This window comes from Ranitomeya variabilis, chromosome 2, assembly GCF_051348905.1.
Source record: "Ranitomeya variabilis isolate aRanVar5 chromosome 2, aRanVar5.hap1, whole genome shotgun sequence".
NCBI classification, from domain to species: domain Eukaryota; kingdom Metazoa; phylum Chordata; class Amphibia; order Anura; family Dendrobatidae; genus Ranitomeya; species Ranitomeya variabilis.
Window position 1 is genome coordinate 183,694,969 of NC_135233.1, and position 19,629 is coordinate 183,714,597.

The window sequence follows — 19,629 nt, forward strand, 5'->3', positions numbered from 1 at the left end:
ACCTCTATCAGATTATGATCGGAGATCGCCCGTGGCAAGTATCTCACTTCTCCCACCATAGAATCAAACATATTGTTTCCGAGCGCCATATCTATTCTGGATAAAGTATCATGAGCCGGTGAATAGCAAGAGTATCCCCTTCTCCCCCACGTGTCGCACTCTCCACAAATCAGTCATACCGATCTCTCAAATATATGGCGTTATATGGCTTTCCGACCTGTTTTGTGTATTTTTGTTTTTATCCCAGAAATCATCACATATACTGTTGAGGTCTCAGATAATTAACAGCGGCATCGGATCTCCCCATCCAATCAATTCCAACACGTCTCTAAGTTTTTTACTAGAATAAGGGGGAGGAATGTACATAGCCACCACACACATCAAAATACCAAGCATTCTGCATTTCACTACCACATACTGTCCATACACATCAGCATACACCTTCAGCTCTTTATAGCGCACCCCTGCTGGGACCAATACCGATACCCCCCTTGAGTATGTAGAAAAGGTGGAATGATACATTTTTTGCAAACAATGCCAACGTAAGACATCTACCCTCTCACGAACCAACTGTGTCTCCAGCAGACATATCAGTGAGGCCCTCTGGTCTCATGCGTATTGTAGCACCGCCGCTCATCTAGTTTTGTCCGCTAGGCCTCTAACGTTCCAACTCAGTATTTTAATATGGTCCCCCATCATGATGCAGAACAGTCATCAAGAAAATCCTACTCCTTAATCTGAGCTGTCTAACCCCTCTCCCACCCTTTAAACTCCCACCTCCCCCATCCTCCCCCCCCCCCCCCCAAGATAAAGCATTTTCCTCTCATCGAGATTGGGGCTCATTGGCCCGTTTGAAGCACTCTCACCTAGGTAACCTCCTCTAACTGGCTCCGGCGACCCTCAGAACCACATCTCTTTACATTAATTATTAACAGTACAGAACAAACAGTGAAGTAAAGAGTAAAAAAAAAAAAAAAACACATCGTTTGCAGTCCACCCTATTAACAATCCCTACCCCACCCCTCATTTTCCAGCACAACTCTAACTGGCGTAATAGTTAAACCCAGCCATATTCCACTCCTCCAAAAGTGAAAGAGACACAAGTATTAAATGGGTACAAATAGCTACCCAGTTCTCTTATCCTAAACATCTTGGCAACAATAACAGCTCACGCCTCCGCTGAAAGTCAGTCTCCCGCTGCTTGTAGTTTCTTGGCATTGATGTCGATCCATTGGGTAGCGTCCTCTGGTGTCGTGAAGAAATGAGCTTTATTAAAGGCAACCACTCTCAACCTCGCAGGAAAAAACATGGAGTATTGCACCCCCAGTTCTCTCAGTCGCCTCTTGACGCCTGTAAATTGCATTCTCTGTTTCTGGACCGCAGCAGAGTAATCCGGGTAGATGGCAATGCTCTGTCCGTCAACAGTGAGATCCTCCATTTCTCTGGCCTTCCTAAGAACAATGTCTCTGTCTCTGTAGTTTAATATATTAGCCAGCATGGTACGAGGATTGGCTCCAGGGGGAGGGGGCTGCGGCAGAGCTCTGTGCGCTCTTTCCACAGCAAAGACCCTTGTCAGAACCTCGGCTCCAACCTTCTCCTTCAACCAGTTTTCAATAAACTCAGAAGGATTTCCCACCCCTGTTTTTTTCCGGCAGACCCTCTATCCTGATGTTATTTCTTCTGGATCTGTTTTCTACGTCCTCATTTTTTGCCGCCAATTCCGTTACCTGTTGGGCAAACTTTCTCTCTGCCTTTTGTAGTTGAACCACATGATCCTCCACAGTACTCATCCTCTCCTCCACCTCTCCCATGCGTTTATCCATTTTCTGTATGGCAGCCTTTATTTGTATAATTTCCCCTTTCACCTCCTTCATCTGAAGGGTTAAATCATTCAAGGACAGGTTACAAGAGGATAAAGACGTCCTTTAGGGTTGGGTCCCCTCTCAATTCCACTTCCTTCTCAGCCTCTCCTGCTGCAGCCATGCTACTTTCTTCCTCCCCCTTCTGTGCCCCCCTTGCTCATTCATCCGCTTTCTCCTCCTCTTCCTCTCCTTCAGTTCTCTCCTCCATAGTCTCTTGTGCCTCTTTCTCACTGACCACCCGGGCAAACCTTTGAAATTTTGCTGCAGCTTCCATGTGCTTCTGACAGGCAGCGTTCTCCTTCTCAGCATCCGCTCTGGCCTCGGCGCCATCTTGGGTCCCTCCAGCCTCTCCTGCATCCACATCTCTCTGCCTCCTCCGCGTCATTGTGAGCCTCTCCGGGTATCCCCACAGCTCTCCTTCACGCTCGGGTGATTCAGCTTCCAGGTATGGCTAGATTTATGGCAGCCAGCGATGTCTGTTCAGGATAATTATACTTGTGGCTGCGGGAGCTCTTTCCTCAGCGTCCGCTCACATGGCCGTCCAGGACACCAAGTACAATAATCTTAAACAATACAAGTCACGGCTGGTACAGTAGGAGAGAGCACCCTGCCCGCGAGGACACAATCTACAAGGGATGGGTGAGGATACAGTAGGTGAGGGTAGAGCTGGTCGTGCAGCGGTTTTGTCGATTGGTGGTTACTGCAGGTTGTAGGCTTGTCGGAAGAGGTAGGTATTCAGGTTCTTTTTGAATGTTTCGATGGTAGGCGAGAGTCTGATATGTTGTGGTAGAGAGTTCCAGAGGAGGGGTGATGCGCGAGAGAAATCTTATATGCGATTGTGGGAAGAGGAGATAAGAGGGGAGTAGAGAAAGAGATCTTGTGAGGATCGGAGGTTGCGTGCAGGTAAGTACCGGGAGACAAGGTCACAGATGTATGGAGGAGACAGGTTGTGGATGGCTTTGTATGTCATTGTTAGAGTTTTGTACTGGAGTCTCTAGGCAATGGGGAGCCAGTGAAAGGATTGACAGAGGGGAGAGGCCGGGGAACAGCAGGGGGACAGGTGGATAAGTCGGGTGGCAGAGTTTAGAATATATTGGAGGGGTGTGAGAGTGTTCGAGAGGAGGCCACAGAGTAGGAGGTTGCAGTAGTCAAGGCGGGAGATGATGAGGGCATGGACTAGGGTTTTTGCAGATTCTTGGTTTAGGAATGTACGGATCTGTGAAGTATTTTTGAGTTGAAGTCGGCAGGAAGTGGAAAGGGCTTGGATATGTGGTTTAAAGGAGAGATCAGTGTCAAGGATTACCCCGAGGCAGTGAGCTTGCTTGACTGAGGAGAGTGGGCTGTTCACTGTAATGGATAGATCCGTTCTGGGGGTCGCATGAGATATAGGAAAGATGATGAATTCTGTTTTGTCCATGTTAAGTTTTAGAAATCTAGCAAGAATTAGGATGAAACAGCGGACAGACATTGAGGGATTCTGTTTAGTAGGGTGGTGATATCTGGTCCTGAGCGGTAGATTTGTGTGTCATCAGCATAGAGGTGATACTGAAAGCCGTGAGATTCTATGAGCTGTCCCAGGCCAAAGGTGTAAATGGAGTAGAGCAGGGGCCCTAGGACTGAACCTTGCGGGGCTCCGACAGATAGGGGGCGAGGTGACGAGTTGGTGTGAGTGGGAAATCTACATGTACATTAGTAGAAACAGTCTAAGGCTGTGTGTCCACGTTACATTTTTTTTAAGCGTTTCTGCCGCGTTTTTCTGCTGCGGAAAAGCTTAAACGCTAACAAAACGCATCCCATTAATTTTAATTGCATTCCGCAATTTCTGTGCCCATGCTGCGTATTTTTCAGCAGCGGAATCGCATGGCGGTAAAATACGCAGCATGCTTATCTTTTTTGCGTAATCGTGGCGATTCCGCCGCCATAGACTTGTATTGTAACGCTTGAAACTCGCACATATTAAAAATGTTTGCGGGTTTCAAGCGCATTTCCTGCGGTGTTGTATATGGGAAGAGAGAAGCTAAGTGCCAGAATTGGAGCATCTTACAGATGCACCTTTTCTGGGGTGGCTGGAGGCAGATGTTAGCCTTTAATTTAACCCCTAGAGTTCCAAATTTTTCCTAACACTAGCTAATAAATTTATTAAACACTTCCATCAAAAAATAATAAAGATTATTATTATTTTTAAAAATTGTTTTGATATTACATGGTTTACTGTATGTAAACCATGTGTCATATCATGTCGGGTTCTGTAATTATTTTTGCGCTAGGGTTAGGGCTATGGTTATGGTTAGGGCTTGGATTAGGGTTAAATCAAAGTAATTTTTTATTAACCTTTTAGGCATCAGATCTTCTCTGCTGTTCAGGCTGGTTGGAGGGTTGGACTAGGAAACGACCTCATAGGTGCCTTTTTTTGTCCCAACTTTATTTATTTAACGCTTAGAAAAACGCATGAAAAACGCGCCAAAAAAGCATCAAAATCAGCATGCGTTTTCCCTGGCAAGGGTGTGCGGTTTTGATGAGGAAAAATCTGCTTGTATTCTACAACGTGGGCACATAGCCTAAAGGTCTGTTTACAGGAACCAAATGGCGGCACTAAACGACCCCTGATCAGTAAATTTCTACCAATCAGTGGTCGGTAAATAGCATGTTTACACAGGCAGACAGCAGTAAATTACGTATAATAGATTACTTAGTGCTCATAGGCTGTTTACACAGGACGATGCACCCTCAAGAACGATAAGCAACTGCATGCTCATGAGGTGGTTAGAGTAAAATGAGACTTTAAGGCTATGTGTACATGTTTAGGATTTTTAGCTTTTTTTTGGCCATTTTCCACCAAAAAACACTTACATAAGCATCCCATCATTTTTACTGTATTCCGCATTTTTTGTTCACATGCTGCATTTTTTTCCGCAGCGGAATCGCATTCCGGAAAAAGGTGCAGAATGTTCCTTCTTTGTGCGGCATCGCGGCGATTCCGCACACATAGGAATGCATTGATCCGCTTACTTCCCGCATGGGGCTATGTCCACCATGCAGTAAGTAAGCGGATCATGTGAGTTTGGTACCCAGGGTGGAGGAGAGGAGACTGAGCCTCTCCCCTACAGGCCCTCGGAACCATATACCTGTAAAAAAAAAAAAATTAAAATTCATGATATTCTCACCTTCTGGCGGCCCCCGCAGCCTTCCCGCTCCTCCTGATGCTCCTGTTCCCAGTAATGCCTTGCGACAATGACCTGTGATGACGTAGCAGTCTTGCATGATGCTACGTCATCTGGGGTCATTGCCGCGAGGCATTACTGGGAACGGGAGCAGCCGGGAACATTGTGAGGAGTGGGAAGGCAGCAGGGGCCGTCGGAAGGTAAGAATATCAAGATTTTTTATTTTTTTTATTATTTTTAACATTATATCTTTTTACTATTGATGCTGCATAGGCAGCATCAATAGTAAAAAGTTGGTCACCCTTGTCAAACACTATGTTTGACAAATGTGACCAACCTGTCAATCAGTTTTCCAAGCGATGCTACAGATTGCTTGAAAAATGCTAGCATTCTGCAAGCTAATTACGCTTGCAAAACGCTAGTGTTTAGCGGGAATATGCATGCCAATTCTGCACGCGTATTTCCCGCAGCAGGGATTTGCAGAATTGCCACGGAAATTTCCGCGGCAATTCTGCAACGTGTGCACATAGCCTTAGGAGTAATCACGATAATCTTTCAGTGTGAATGCAACATTACTCAGACCCTCACTTTTATTCTGAAGAATCCAATGAATTTGCATAAAGGTGATTGTAAAGAGTGCGGGAGCAGCATCAGATGTGATACCACCTGTTGTGAATCGTTTCTTATCAGCTACCAGTCACTGAAATCCTGCATGTGATGATAATGAGGCTGCTAAAAAAATTCAGTAACAAATACTATAATTTTCTGATTATACAAACCCTTTTTCAGCATTATATGCTTGTTTCATCTAAGCAAATATCCACTATAGAGTTAAAATTACACAGACAAGAATCTGTCCTAGAATGTTAATAGGTCTGGGACTTGTAAGCTCCTCTCCTGTGATCTAGAGATAGCCTGACAATGAGAAGTTATTTCCAGATCACAGCAGATGCTCAGCTTTCAGACCGTCCAGCAGTGTGAGCAGTCTCTTCTGACCTCAGCACCTATAGGTAACTGGTTGTTCAATAAACATTTCTTGTTAAAGGGAACCTGTGATTGGATTCATGTTGCCCAAACCTCAGACATAAATCAGAGCATGGAATGAATCAGATGTATCAGCATGGATCATAGTCTTGCTGTACAATTGGAGCCAGAAATATTTTTCTCTAAAACGCCAGAGAAAGTATCCGTTACGTGACTGACATGTCTCTGCCATAATGAATGAGCTGTCAATCAACTTTAGCGTAGCTGAGAAGAGCCTGTCAGGGGCATCGCTGGCCTAGTCTTGTCGCTGCCTATGATGCTCAGATGGATCTTTATATACCTGGCGGTAACCATGCAGTCATAATCTGATTCATGCTGCCAGCGGCAAACGATATGTTCCCTTTACATGAGTTGTCCACATTGAGCAATCTCTAATAGCAGAGCTGAAGGACAATAAGCTGGTCAGTGTTCTACCGCTGAGACCCCCCCATTAATCAGATATAATCTGCGTATTACGGAATTCCCACTGACATCAATCAGCTATGCGGAGAACTCGGCATGTCCACATATTACACAAAGTGATGATGAAGTTTTGCACTCACTGTTAACAGGCATGTCACATCATCACTGCAGGACAAATGTTGTCAGGGACCGCAGAGTTCATTCCGATATTGTCCTTTGCAGTTTTATCCCCAGTCTAGAAGGTGTGTTTTAATATGAACGAGCATCCAATGACCTCGGCTTGCCTGAGCATCCTACAATACAGAGGCTATCCAAAAGACAAGAAGGTCATACAAACCGTATTTAGGCGTCAATGTTTTGCAGGTTCTGCTTCTTTGACCTTCAAGAAAGAACTCTACTGGAGCGTATCCATTCTGTGGGATAGAGCTTCCAGTTACTACAGCATGTGGCAATGCATTGAGCTCATTCTTCAAAAAACATGAATAAGTGCAACAGGCACAAGCTTTTCGGAGTCTTTGTTAATGTCTCCATATTTAGCTACCAAAAGGGTCACAGAAAAACTCTTGTTACATTATGTCACAGTTTTAGAAAATAATACTAAGAAAGGAAAAGTTGTTAAAGGGAACCTGTCACCTCGTTTTTAGCTATTATGCTGGTCTCAGTGTGTTGGTAGTGAGGCAATGTGCATCACTAACATGGTTTTATCAAAGAAAAGCTCCAAATATTAGGTTTAAAAGCATTTGTACACCCAGAGTCAGTGTGCATGCCTGGGAATTTTAACTTTTCAGTCACGGATCAGGCACTGTAATATTGAAATTATGCTCGTTGTGGTAAAGTACTGGTGGGGAGATATGTGTCACTACGCTTAATGGCGACAGTGATATAAAGCCAGAGTATTTTCCTCCAGCACACTAAAGAGTTGTGAGGCTAAAGGTACCTTCACACTGAACAACTTAACAACGATAACGATAGCGATCCGTGACGTTGCAGCGTCCTGGATATCGTTGTGTTTGACATGCAGCAGCGATCTGGATCCTGCTGTGACATCGTTGGTCGGAGCTAGAAGGCCAGCACCTTATTTCTTCGCTGGATCACCCGCTGACATCGCTGAATCGGCGTGTGCGACGCCGATTCAGCGATGTCTTCACTGGTAACCAGGGTAAACATCGGGTTACTAAGCGCAGGGCCGTAAAGTAGAGCACAGCGGTGACGTCACCGCTCTGCTTTAGAGCCGGCGCTTACACAGTGCAGGGAAGCGGACGCCGGGGGACGCGACAGACACCGGAATGTAAGTATGTAGTGTTTGTTTTTTTTTACATTTACACTGGTAACCAGGGTAAACATCGGGTTACTAAGCGCGGCCCTGCGCTTAGTAACCCGATGTTTACCCTGGTTATCCGGGGACTTCGGCATCGTTGGTCGCTGGAGAGCTGTCTGTGTGACAGCTCTCCAGCGACCACACAACGACGAAACAGCGATGCTGCAGCGATCGGCATCGTTGTCTATATCGCTGCAGCGTCGCTTTAAGTTGCATAAATTGCCTGGCTTTATGTGGACATCCAAAGAGTTGGTGGGAGGGTGTGCACCTTATCTCCACCTGCAGAGCAGGCACCACCGTGTGCTGACAGGACCTGTGTGATAGCAGTCATATGATCAATCACATTGTCTGGGCTTAAAAAGATGGACTCCAGAGGCAGTCTGGGTGTTGAGTGTCTGGAGAGGAATACTCCAGAGAAGTGGTTTTGTGCTGTGGTTTATGCCTGAACAGTGGGTTGTGCTAACCCTGAGCGGTCTGACCACGCTACTATCAGGACTGTACCTAGAGCTACCGTTTTGCCCAGACGGCTGAGTTTATTTTGTGCTTAACCCTTGGTTTATGCCACACATAATAAACCAAGTGCATCCTTCATGCCGCAGTGTTCCTGTGTCTACCTACTTGTAACATAGTAACAGTTTTTGAAGGTTGAAGGAAGACTTTAAGGGTATGTGCAAACGTCCGGATTTCTTGCAGAAATTTCCTGAAGAAAACCGGAAATTTTCTGCAAGAAATCCGCATTATTTTTTTTTTCGTTTTTTTCGTGTTTTTTTTAGCATTCTGCAAGCGTAATTAGCTTGCAGAATGCTAAAGTTTTCCAAACGATCTGTAGCATCGCTTGGAAAACTGACTGACAAGTTGGTCACACTTGTCAAACATACTGTTTGACAAGTGTGACCAACTTTTTACTATAGGTGCTGCTTATGCAGCATCTATAGTAAAAGATAGAATGTTTAAAAATAATAAAAAAAATTAAAAAAATGGTTATACTCGCCCTCTGCAGACAGCCAATCTCCTCAGCGGCGTCCGTTCCTATAGATGCCGGTGTGGTTCAGGACCTTCGATGACGTCGCGGCTTGTGATTGGTCGCGTGAGTCACATGAGCGGTCACGTGACCAATCACAAGACAGCGACGTCATCACAGGTCCTGAACCACACCATCTATAGGAACGGAAGAGAGAGCATGCACCGGAGAGGCGGGAACACTTCGGGGGCCATCAGAGGGTGAGTATATCACTATTTTTTATTTTAATTCTTTTTTTTTACCTATTATATGGTGCCCAGTCCGTGGAGGAGAGTCTCCTCTCCTCCACCCTGGGTACCAACCGCACATAATCTGCTTACTTCCTGCATGGTGGGCATAGCCCCGTGCGGGAAGTAAGCAGATCAATGCACTCCTAGGTGTGCAGAATCCCCGCAATTCCGCATTTTTAATGAACATGTTGCTTTTTTTTCCGCGATGTGATTTTTTCGCGGAAAAAAATGCAACATTTGCACAAAAAATGCGGAATACCCTGTAAATAATAGGAGGCATATGTAAGCTTTTTTTTCACGTTTTTATAGCGAAAAAACGCGAAAAAAACGCGAAAAATCCTGAACGTGTGCACATGGCCTAAGTCCATCTAGTTCAACCCATAGCCCTAACATGTTGATCCAGAGGAAGGCAAAAAAAAACCATGTGGCAAAGAGTAAGCTCCACATTGGGGAAAAAAATTCCTTCCCGACTCCTCATACGGCAGTCAGACTAGTTCCCTGGATCAACACCCTATCAAGGAATCTAGTATATATACCCTGTAACATTATACTTTTCAAGAAAGGCATCCAGTCCCCTCCTAGATTTAACCCCTTCCCGACCTCCGCCGTACTATTACGGTAGAGGTCGGGTCTCCTGCTTTGATGTGGGCTCCGGCGGTGAGCCCGCAACAAAGCCGGGACATGTCACCTGTTTTGAACAGCTGACATGTGCCCGCAATAGCGGCGGGTGAAATCGTGATTTACCCGCCACTATTAACTAGTTAAATGCCGCTGTCAAATGCTGACAGCGGCATTTAACCGGCGCTTCCAGCCACGCGGCCGGAAATGTGCGCATCGCCGACCCCCATCACATGATCGGGGGTCAGCGATGCATCAGGATAGTAACCATAGAGGTCCTTGAGACCTCTATGGTTACTGATGTCGGCCTGCTGTGAGCGCCACCCTGTGGTCGGCGCTCATAGCACACCTGCAATTCTGCTGCATAGCAGCGATCTGATTATCGCTGCTATGTAACTGAGCCGATGCAGTTCTGCCAGCTTCTAGCCTCTCATGGAGGCTATTGAAGCATGTCAAAAGTAAAAAAAAAAAAATATATGAAAAAAAAAAATATATATATATAAAACTTTAAATCACCCCCTTTTTAAAATAAAACCATTAAAAAAAAAAAATCAAACCTACACATATTTGGTATCGCTGCGTTCAGAATCGCCCAATATATCAATAAAAAAAAGGATTAAACTGATCTCTAAACTGCGCAGTGAGAAAATAATTTGAAACGCCAGAATTACGTTTTTTTGGTCGCTGCGACATTGCATTAAAATGCAATAACGGACGATCAAAAGAACGTGCTATAATTAAAAACGTCAGCTTGGCACACAAAAATAAGCCCTCACCCGACCCAAGATCATGAAAAATGGAGACGCTACGGGTATCGGAAAATTGTGCAATTTTTTTATTTTTTATTTTTTTTTTAACAAAGTTTGGAATTTTTTTTTACCACTTAGATAAAACGTAACCTAGACATGTTTGGTGTCTATGAACTCGTAATGACCTGGAGAATCATAATGGCAGGTCAGCATTTTAGCATTTAGTAAAGCTAGCAAAAAAGCCAAACAAAAAACAAGTGTGGGATTGCACTTTTTTTGCAATTTACCAGCACTTGGATTTTTTTTTCCCGTTTTCTAGTACACGACATGCTAAAACCAATGATGTCGTTCAAAATCGCAACTTGTCCCGCAAAAAACAAGCCCTCACATGGCCAAATTGACGGAAAAATAAAAAAGTTATGGCTCTGGGAAGGAGGGGAGCAAAAAACGAGAATGCAAAAACGGAAAAGGGCAAGGTCTTGAAGGGGTTAAGTAATGAATCACTCATTACAACATCATATGGCAGAGAGTTCCATAGTCTCACTGCTCTTACAGTAAAGAACTCGCATCAATGCATCACTAACACCACACTGGGGCCAGTGTAATAGCTAAAAACGAGGTGACAAGTTGATGGACAGGGGCATATATATACCCAAAGCCACGAAGACACACTTCAAGAGAAACTGTCACCAGATTTTCAATACTGCATTTGAGAGCAGCATGATGTAGGAGCAGAGACCCTGATTCCAGCAATGTGTGACTGGGCTGCTTGCTGTAATTTAGATAAAATCTGTATTTTATCTGCTGCAGATCTCTGAATGCTGAGCTCTGTGTATCCCTGTGCACACCACTGATTGACAGCTCTCTGCCTATGAAAAATGTACAGAAAGCTGCCAATCTATGGTGAAGCGGGCTTATACAGCGCTCATTAATATGGAGGACTACCTGGCAGCTGGTTTATTAATCCTGTTATTAAATCTGTGATTTTACCCAAAGTACACCAAGTTGCCCAGTAAATGACATCACTGGAATCAGGGTTTCTGTCTCTACATGATGCTGCTCTCAGATTAGGTGTAAAGGGAATTTCTCACAAGTTTTTGCCACATAATCGGAGATGATAATAGCTGGGTATAAATCAGATACGTCCACTAGGGTAATTATAAAATAGCAATTTATCACTATTATTACCAGCCTCCCCTGATGAATGGAATAGAGGAAACAAATTGGTAGCCATGTTTATTAGAACCCGTCAGTCGGATGAGAGATGATTAAGTGGGAGTACGTGCCCACCAGGGCTGTGGAGTCGGTAAGTCAAACATCCGACTCCAACTCCTCAATTCCCATGACATTGACTCCAACTCCACGACTCCCTCATACATGGCTCATGTTTAAGTTTAAGTCATAAATTTACTGCAGTAAAATGGTAACATCAGGCTTTTAATCTTTATTATGATACAATAATCAAGCCATTTAGATAGAATATATTTATTGGAATACAACTTTAGAACAAAAAAAAGTTTGCATATTTACAATGTATTATTCACTCTGCAGTAAGTGGAAAAAAAAACAATTTTCAACACAAACGTACTGAATAGCACTTGTGCAGTCTATGAATTTGTTCTGAGAAATAGTATCGCCTCCATCAGATCCTCCTTTATAGACAACCTCAAATCTGACCTAATTATTTTAAGGCTAGAGAATAACCTCTCTACACTAACTTGTGTTGGTGGCAAAGCAGTAACCACATGGGCAACATCTCTAAAAATTTCAGAGTATAAAGGTCAGTTTTGTTGAACGATTGAACTCATACTTCTTTGAGAGCAAGTGAAACATTTTGCTGAAATATGGTCAATCTGTTTCTATGGGAGTGGAATCTTTTTCCCTGCAGTAACACTTTGCCTGCTCCATGTCGTCCAAATACTTGTCGAAATCAAACTCCTCACCTGATGAGGATCAAGGTATTAACAGCAGCAGCACTGGCAGGACCCGAGTCCTCTTGCTCTTGGCCGTCCTGTAGCCCACTCATCCTAACTGCTACCTCAATCAAAGCTTTTTTTCCTTTAGTAAGCGGTTGATCATCCAACAATATACAATGACTCGGGTCCACATAAACAGCTGCTAGAAGAATTTTATTTTCTAATAGCAGTGTCTCTCTCTGTTTCATTGAAACAGCAATGCCATCTGCAATTAAACCTTCTCTTTGGGACAGGCAAAACAACAAGTTCTTCCACTCCTTTATAAAAATGCCAGGAGTTAAATCCTCAGCTCGTAACTTTTTAATCACTGTAAATGGGTGATGAAGCAATTCCTTCAATTCAGCCACCTGTGTCCATTGACCTTCATGAACTGTTACATGAGGGTTGGCCATATCTACAAGGAAGGGTTTCAACTCAAGCAAATCACTCGATCATTTAAATAGGTGCTGCCCCACTGAGTGGCTTGATCAACAATTGCCCCTTTTCCAGCACGTCTCTTCAAGATGGAATCAATTTTAGAGGTTCTGGCAGTAATAGCCAATTTCCTCACTTAGCTAATCAAAGTTCCAGCATGTCCCTCTTGCAGACTATCTCTTATTGCCAGCTGCAGCGTGTGCACAACACAGCGCATGTGATGAATAGGAAAGAGGTGTGAAACAGATTCAACAAAATCATCTAATTGTAAAGAATTATTCTGCTGTTCTTCTGTAGTAATATCGGTTTGTTCCTTCATTATGGGAACAGGACTGTGGCCTTCCATCTCCAACATGCTGAATGTGAAGTGCTCTTCTAGCTGCTGTTCACCTTCATTATTCTCATTCATCAGTTTAATTGTACTTCTCATGTTTGAAGAACTATCAGTTACAATAGCAAGAACCTGTTCTTTTTTTAGTTCATAATCTTGCAGAACTTTTTGCACTAAGGTCTGGAGAAACTGGCTGCAGTATCTTTTACTGCCAGTGTCTTAGGCTTCTTTCACACTTCAGTTTTTTGGCGTCAGTCACTTCCGACATAATGACGGATCGACGGATCCGTCACAATAGTTGAAAAAACGGATGTAACGGATCCGTTTTTTTGACGGATCCGTTACTCGGGGGTTGTATATACTTTTTGGAGCATGCGCAATTGAAAAAAATTGAAAAAACGGATTGGGGCGACGGATCCGCCGAAATGACGATCGCGACGGATCCGTCGCCCATAGGTGGCCATTCTATGAAATGACGGACGCGACGGATCCGTCGCGATCCGCCATTTCAACGGAGACGAAAAACGTTGCTATGACCGTCAATGTCTAGATGACGTCCGCCAAATTTTGACGGATCCGTCGCATGACGGATGGAACGGACGACCATCCGTCACAATCCGTCACTAATGTAAGTCTATGGGGGGAAAAACGGATCCGTCGAAAAAAAAAAACGGATCCGTTTTTTGAGGAAAATGGCGGATTTAGACTGACGCCAAACAACTGAAGTGCGAAAGAGGCCTTAGTAACAATTTTTTGTTGTCACAAACATCTCGTATCTTGATAGCAAAATAGCTCACGCTGCGACGTGTGCAGGCATCCATTTTAAGAAATACGAAGCGTCGCTTGAGAGTCTTTTTAAAGTCTTCCTTTTAGTTAAGGGCTTTTTCAATCACTAATTTTCTAATACTATATCCAGAGAAACACCAAGTTTGCGATCCATTTCTCCATTAAGAGCTGTTATCTGGTCGTGCAAATAATGATAATGGTACACAGTCCTTCACAACAAGCTCGATGAGCTGTCTTTTTAACACATCTGCTGTCTTTGTTACAGTATTTTTGTCACTTACAAAATATCTTGTAATTGACGTTTGAGACGCTCTTTCCTCCTCCCTCGCCTGGTGGAAAGTGCTGGTCTCTGGTTCCTTGGTGCTGCTGTGATCTTTTTCAGTCACAGCTTTGTAAACTTCTGGGTGGCAGCGTTGTAAATGACTTTTTAGATTGGAAACTCTTGAAGGAGCATTTTTACCACTGCCTGAGTATGCACTGATTTTGGCATCACAGCATTTGTTTTCATCTGGGTCACTGATACGCTGACAAACAAAATGTTTATTATCTTGAGTAACTGTGAAATGCTCAAATACAGCTGACTTCATAAGATGCTTCTTAGACATTTTGTAATTATGTAAATTTTGTCCTGTAAAAAAAATGTTGTTGTATTTCTTGCAAGAATAGGGAATCATGCACTGTATAATTTGGGATAGAAATAAAACAATCTTTGCATAAATCAATAGGCCAGATGATAAGTATAAAGTTTGTAAAATGTGTTGTTAAATAACTTTACTCTGAACTTTCAATTCTAAGGCTTGTCTCAGGGTACAGCTCACTAAATGCTTCACATCATATTTCTTCACAGTCTACAAAGTGGGGAGGAGGGAGGGAGCATGTTTGTGCTGAATCACATTCCAGAGCACACACAAATATACAGTATATGTCCTCATCGATCCTGTTACTGTATTTCCGAATTTGAGATGTTAGAAAACATTTTTTCCCTTATATTCTATGTATAGTGTATATAAGTCATCAAAGCAGCTAATTTCTCCAAACATGAGCTAAGCGGAAAAACAAACTAAAACATCAAGCATACAGAGACAACATATACTGGACTATTGATTTACGCACAGTTAATTGAAAGTTTAGATATGCTTTAGGAAGTACTTACCTTCTGTAATCCTGCTTTCCTGTTCACTCCAGAAATTCTGAGATTAATGTAGGCTTTCCTTCCCTGTGTGTTTATTTTTTCTCCTTATCTGTAGAGGAGGAGCTTCACTACTTATCATGAACATAAACTGCAGCACAGATTAATCTCAGCTAAAAGTGGAGACCTTAGATCAGGAATAGGACTGACATTTATAGGACATTTCATAAGTTTCTCAAATTCTTATGAAAAAAACATTCCCTACAAACTGCATTGAACTTCTGTGCCCAATTTATTATATATTTTAGGAGTCGGAGTTGGTCCATTTTATACCGACTCCAACTCCGACTCCACAGCCCTGGTGCCCACGATCAGGAATTGCTGCTGTGTATTCATGTAGCATCAAAACCACAGCGGCCAGATGTTACAGCATAGTGCGATGCGACTATGAGCACCTTCGGATCACAGGCGGAGACTGACACGTTCTCTTGCGGAGCAGCTAGTTTCCACAACAGTTTGGGGTTTATTGGTTTGACAATTTTTTGTCCGCTGAGACATTTAAAATAATATATTAAAAGTTATATTTTAATTACCCCATGAATTTCTATTTTAGAACTATACTAGTGGAGTTATCTGATTTATACCTAGCTACTATCATCTCAGATGAGGTGACAAAAACTAGTGAGAAATTCCATTTGAAAGAAGTTTTGACATTTATATAAAAAAAGACTGACCGGCATATCCAACAAGTGTGAACAAGTGCAAGCTACGACCAAGTCAATAAAGAAAAATAGCTGTACTAAGAAATGGTACAATATGCAAGCAATGAGTATAGAAAACTGGAACTTAATTTTTGCTATAGAAAATACACAAATCCTATAATATACAAATAGTAAATATAGAAAATTGAAAAGATGTACGCCTTGTCGCTGGCTGTTGGGTCTCATAAACTGACCCATTTCTGCGCCAAGTACCTTCACTTTTAGCATGTTTTCTATGTCAGTAATGCATTTTCAATTTTCTATATTCATTGCTTGCATATTATAGTATTTCCGAGTGCAGCCATTTTTCTTAGCTTTATTGATTTGGACATTTATGGCATATCCACATACAATGACAAATATCTAATAAATGAAAGTCCTATCATTGGGAACTATCACTTACAGATATTAAGGGCCACCAGAGATTTCCGCAAACTTCCTCAGTTGTGTTTGGAAGTCTCATACTCTAGGAAAGAGCGCTGGCCACCGCTCCATTACTTGTTTGGAAGTCTCATACTTTTGAAAAGAGAGCTGGCTACCTCTCCATTCCTTGTTTGGAAGTCTCATATTCTTGGAAAGAGCGCTGGCCACCTCTCCATTCCTTGTTTGGCTGTACGCAGTGCCAATCCCACCAGAGAGATTTTGACCCTCATTTTAGTCCTAGGTTGACGTCTCAGAGGTGGTGCTCCAATTATTCTTGTGAATATGCCATAAACTACTACTACGTGTTAGAAATCAAGACTAGGGAAGAAAGCCAGTGTGAGCTCATGCAAACACCACAGCACCTCGAATTCCCTAGGGCTTAATCTTCTTAAGATCATTTTATTTTAATGGGAGAATAGGAGGGCAAACAGTCCTCTTTAGGGACTTGAACCTGCAATCGCTTATGCCATATACTGTATATACAGCAATACCACAATATTGCTGTATATAGTAAATATCATAGTCTCCTATGAAGGGCAGCCACAGGTTGGTCATCACAAGAGTACCATCATGGCAAACAAGAGGGCTCTGTGCGATTGCATCAAAATAATCTTTATTTTTATATAGAGCTAACATATTCCGCAGCGCATTACAGTTTGCACACATTATCATTACTGTCCCCAATGGGGCTCACAATCTAAATTCCCTATCAGTATGTCTTTGGAATGTGGGAGGAAACCGGAGTACCAGCAGGAAACCCACGCAAACACAGGGAGAACATACAAACTCCTTGGTGGGATTTGAACCCAGGACTCCAGCGCTGCAAGGCTGCAGTGCTATCCACTGAGCCACCGTGGAGATTTCCAGCGGAAGGCAAGGTGTTAACAGCAGCAAGTGGAGATCAACTCGCAAGCCATCACCACAGGCAGGTACCAGACATACAGGTCCTTCTCAAAAAATTAGCATATAGTGTTAAATTTCATTATTTACCATAATGTAATGATTACAATTAAACTTTCATATATTATAGATTCATTATCCACCAACTGAAATTTGTCAGGTCTTTTATTGTTTTAATACTGATGATTTTGGCATACAACTCCTGATAACCCAAAAAACCTGTCTCAATAAATTAGCATATCAAGAAAAGGTTCTCTAAACGACCTATTACCCTAATCTTCTGAATCAACTAATTAACTCTAAACACATGCAAAAGATACCTGAGGATTTTAAAAACTCCCTGCCTGGTTCATTACTCAAAACCCCCATCATGGGTAAGACTAGCGACCTGACAGATGTCAAGAAGGCCATCATTGACACCCTCAAGCAAGAGGGTAAGACCCAGAAAGAAATTTCTCAACAAATAGGCTGTTCCCAGAGTGCTGTATCAAGGCACCTCAATGGTAAGTCTGTTGGAAGGAAACAATGTGGCAGAAAACGCTGTACAACGAGAAGAGGTGACCGGACCCTGAGGAAGATTGTGGAGAAGGACCGATTCCAGACCTTGGGGAACCTGAGGAAGCAGTGGACTGAGTCTGGTGTGGAAACATCCAGAGCCACCGTGCACAGGCGTGTGCAGGAAATGGGCTACAGGTGCCGCATTCCCCAGGTAAAGCCACTTTTGAACCATAAACAGCGGCAGAAGCGCCTGACCTGGGCTACAGAGAAGCAGCACTGGACAGTTGCTAAGTGGTCCCAAGTACTTTTTTCTGATGAAAGCAAATTTTGCATGTCATTCGGAAATCAAGGTGCCAGAGTCTGGAGGAAGACTGGGGAGAAGGAAATGCCAAAATGCCTGAAGTCCACTGTCAAGTACCCAGTCAGTGATGGTGTGGGGTGCCATGTCAGCTGCTGGTGTTGGTCCACTGTGTTTCATCAAGGGCAGGGTCAATGCAGCTAGCTATCAGGAGATTTTGGAGCACTTCATGCTTCCTGGCACCTGCTCACAGTGCCAAAACCACTGGTAAATGGTTTACTGACCATGGTATTACTGTGCTCAATTGGCCTGCCAACTCTCCTGACCTGAACCCCATAGAGAATCTGTGGGATATTGTGAAGAGAAAGTTGAGAGACGCAAGACCCAACACTCTGGATGAGCTTAAGGCCGCTATTGAAGCATCCTGGGCCTCCATAACATCTCAGCAGTGTCACAGGCTGATTGCCTCCATGCCACGCCGCATTGAAGCAGTCATTTCTGCCAAAGGATTCCCGACCAAGTATTGAGTGCATAACTGAACATTATTATTTGATGGGTTTTTTGTTTGTTATTAAAAAACACTTTTATTTGATTGGACGGGTGAAATATGCTAATTTATTGAGACAGGTTTTTTGGGTTATCAGGAGTTGTATGCCAAAATCATCAGTATTAAAACAATAAAAGACCTGACAAATTTCAGTTGGTGGATAATGAATCTATAATATATGAAAGTTTAATTGTAATCATTACATTATGGTAAATAATGAAGTTTAACACTATATGCTAATTTTTTGAGAAGGACCTGTATAACGTAATAGTAGATCAGATGTTGGGAACATATTAAAGCAAACCAGTGAGTGATGCAGCTGTGTGTGACAGCCATAATACAACATGTCTAGTTTTGGCAATTTATGCTTACTACTAGAGATGAGTGGATCAGTTTCATGGGAGGTCTGTTCTGCATCCATGTTAGTGGTACCTGGTTGATAAGACAGGAGACCCGAGAGTCTCTTTCCTTCCAGCATCCCCAGCGCAGACTTTGATTAGCCAGTACTGTTGTAACATCCTCTGTGCGCTGTGACAGCCCTGACAAATCAAATCTGACACCTGTGAGATTCGTGGGCCTCTCACATAGCTGCCAGGTAACACTGACCTGGACGCTGGTCCGTCGTCCAGCGAATCGATCCACTCATCTCTACTTACTACCACAAGATAATATGAGATACAGATGTCTCAAGTTCAGAGTCTTTCTCTCCAGGAAAAGACTATGCAGGGCTCCATGGCATAAACTGATGTCTACCAGAAGGTGATATAAAAGAATATCATATACTGTACATTATTTTATGGGTAGTCAATAGAAAAATAATTATTTTACTAACCCGCAACATTGTCTTCACATACTCAGCAAAAACTGCCCAGTAAAGCTTGTTTCCACGAAATGTACGTCTCATGAAGAAGGCACCAGACATGCGCAGCAACTCTCCCACAATTTTCATTCCCATGAAGTCTAAGACACATCATAAAAGTTTTACTTTTTAACACCCATTTGTCTTTTCTTCAATTACTCAGTAAACAGTATATACAGTATATTCCAATCTGATCGGACGCTGCAGAGATTCTCCCTGATAATATAGCATGTTAAAGGGACTCTGTCTGTCACCACCAAAATCGTATATGAGGTAAGCCCACCGGCATCAGGGGCTTATCT

At 43.0% G+C, this 19,629-nt stretch overlaps 1 protein-coding gene across 1 annotated transcript in view; it reads right to left on the reverse strand.

Annotated features, from left to right (window-relative positions):
- Positions 1-19,629, reverse strand: part of GNPAT (glyceronephosphate O-acyltransferase) — a 229,774-nt gene that overhangs the window by 179,456 nt on the left and 30,689 nt on the right. The window contains exons 5-6 of the mRNA XM_077283278.1: positions 19,301-19,428; positions 6,807-6,882 (exon numbers count right to left, since the gene is read on the reverse strand). Coding sequence (XP_077139393.1) covers positions 6,807-6,882; positions 19,301-19,428 — 204 coding nt within the window. The remainder of the gene's footprint in view (positions 1-6,806; positions 6,883-19,300; positions 19,429-19,629) is intronic.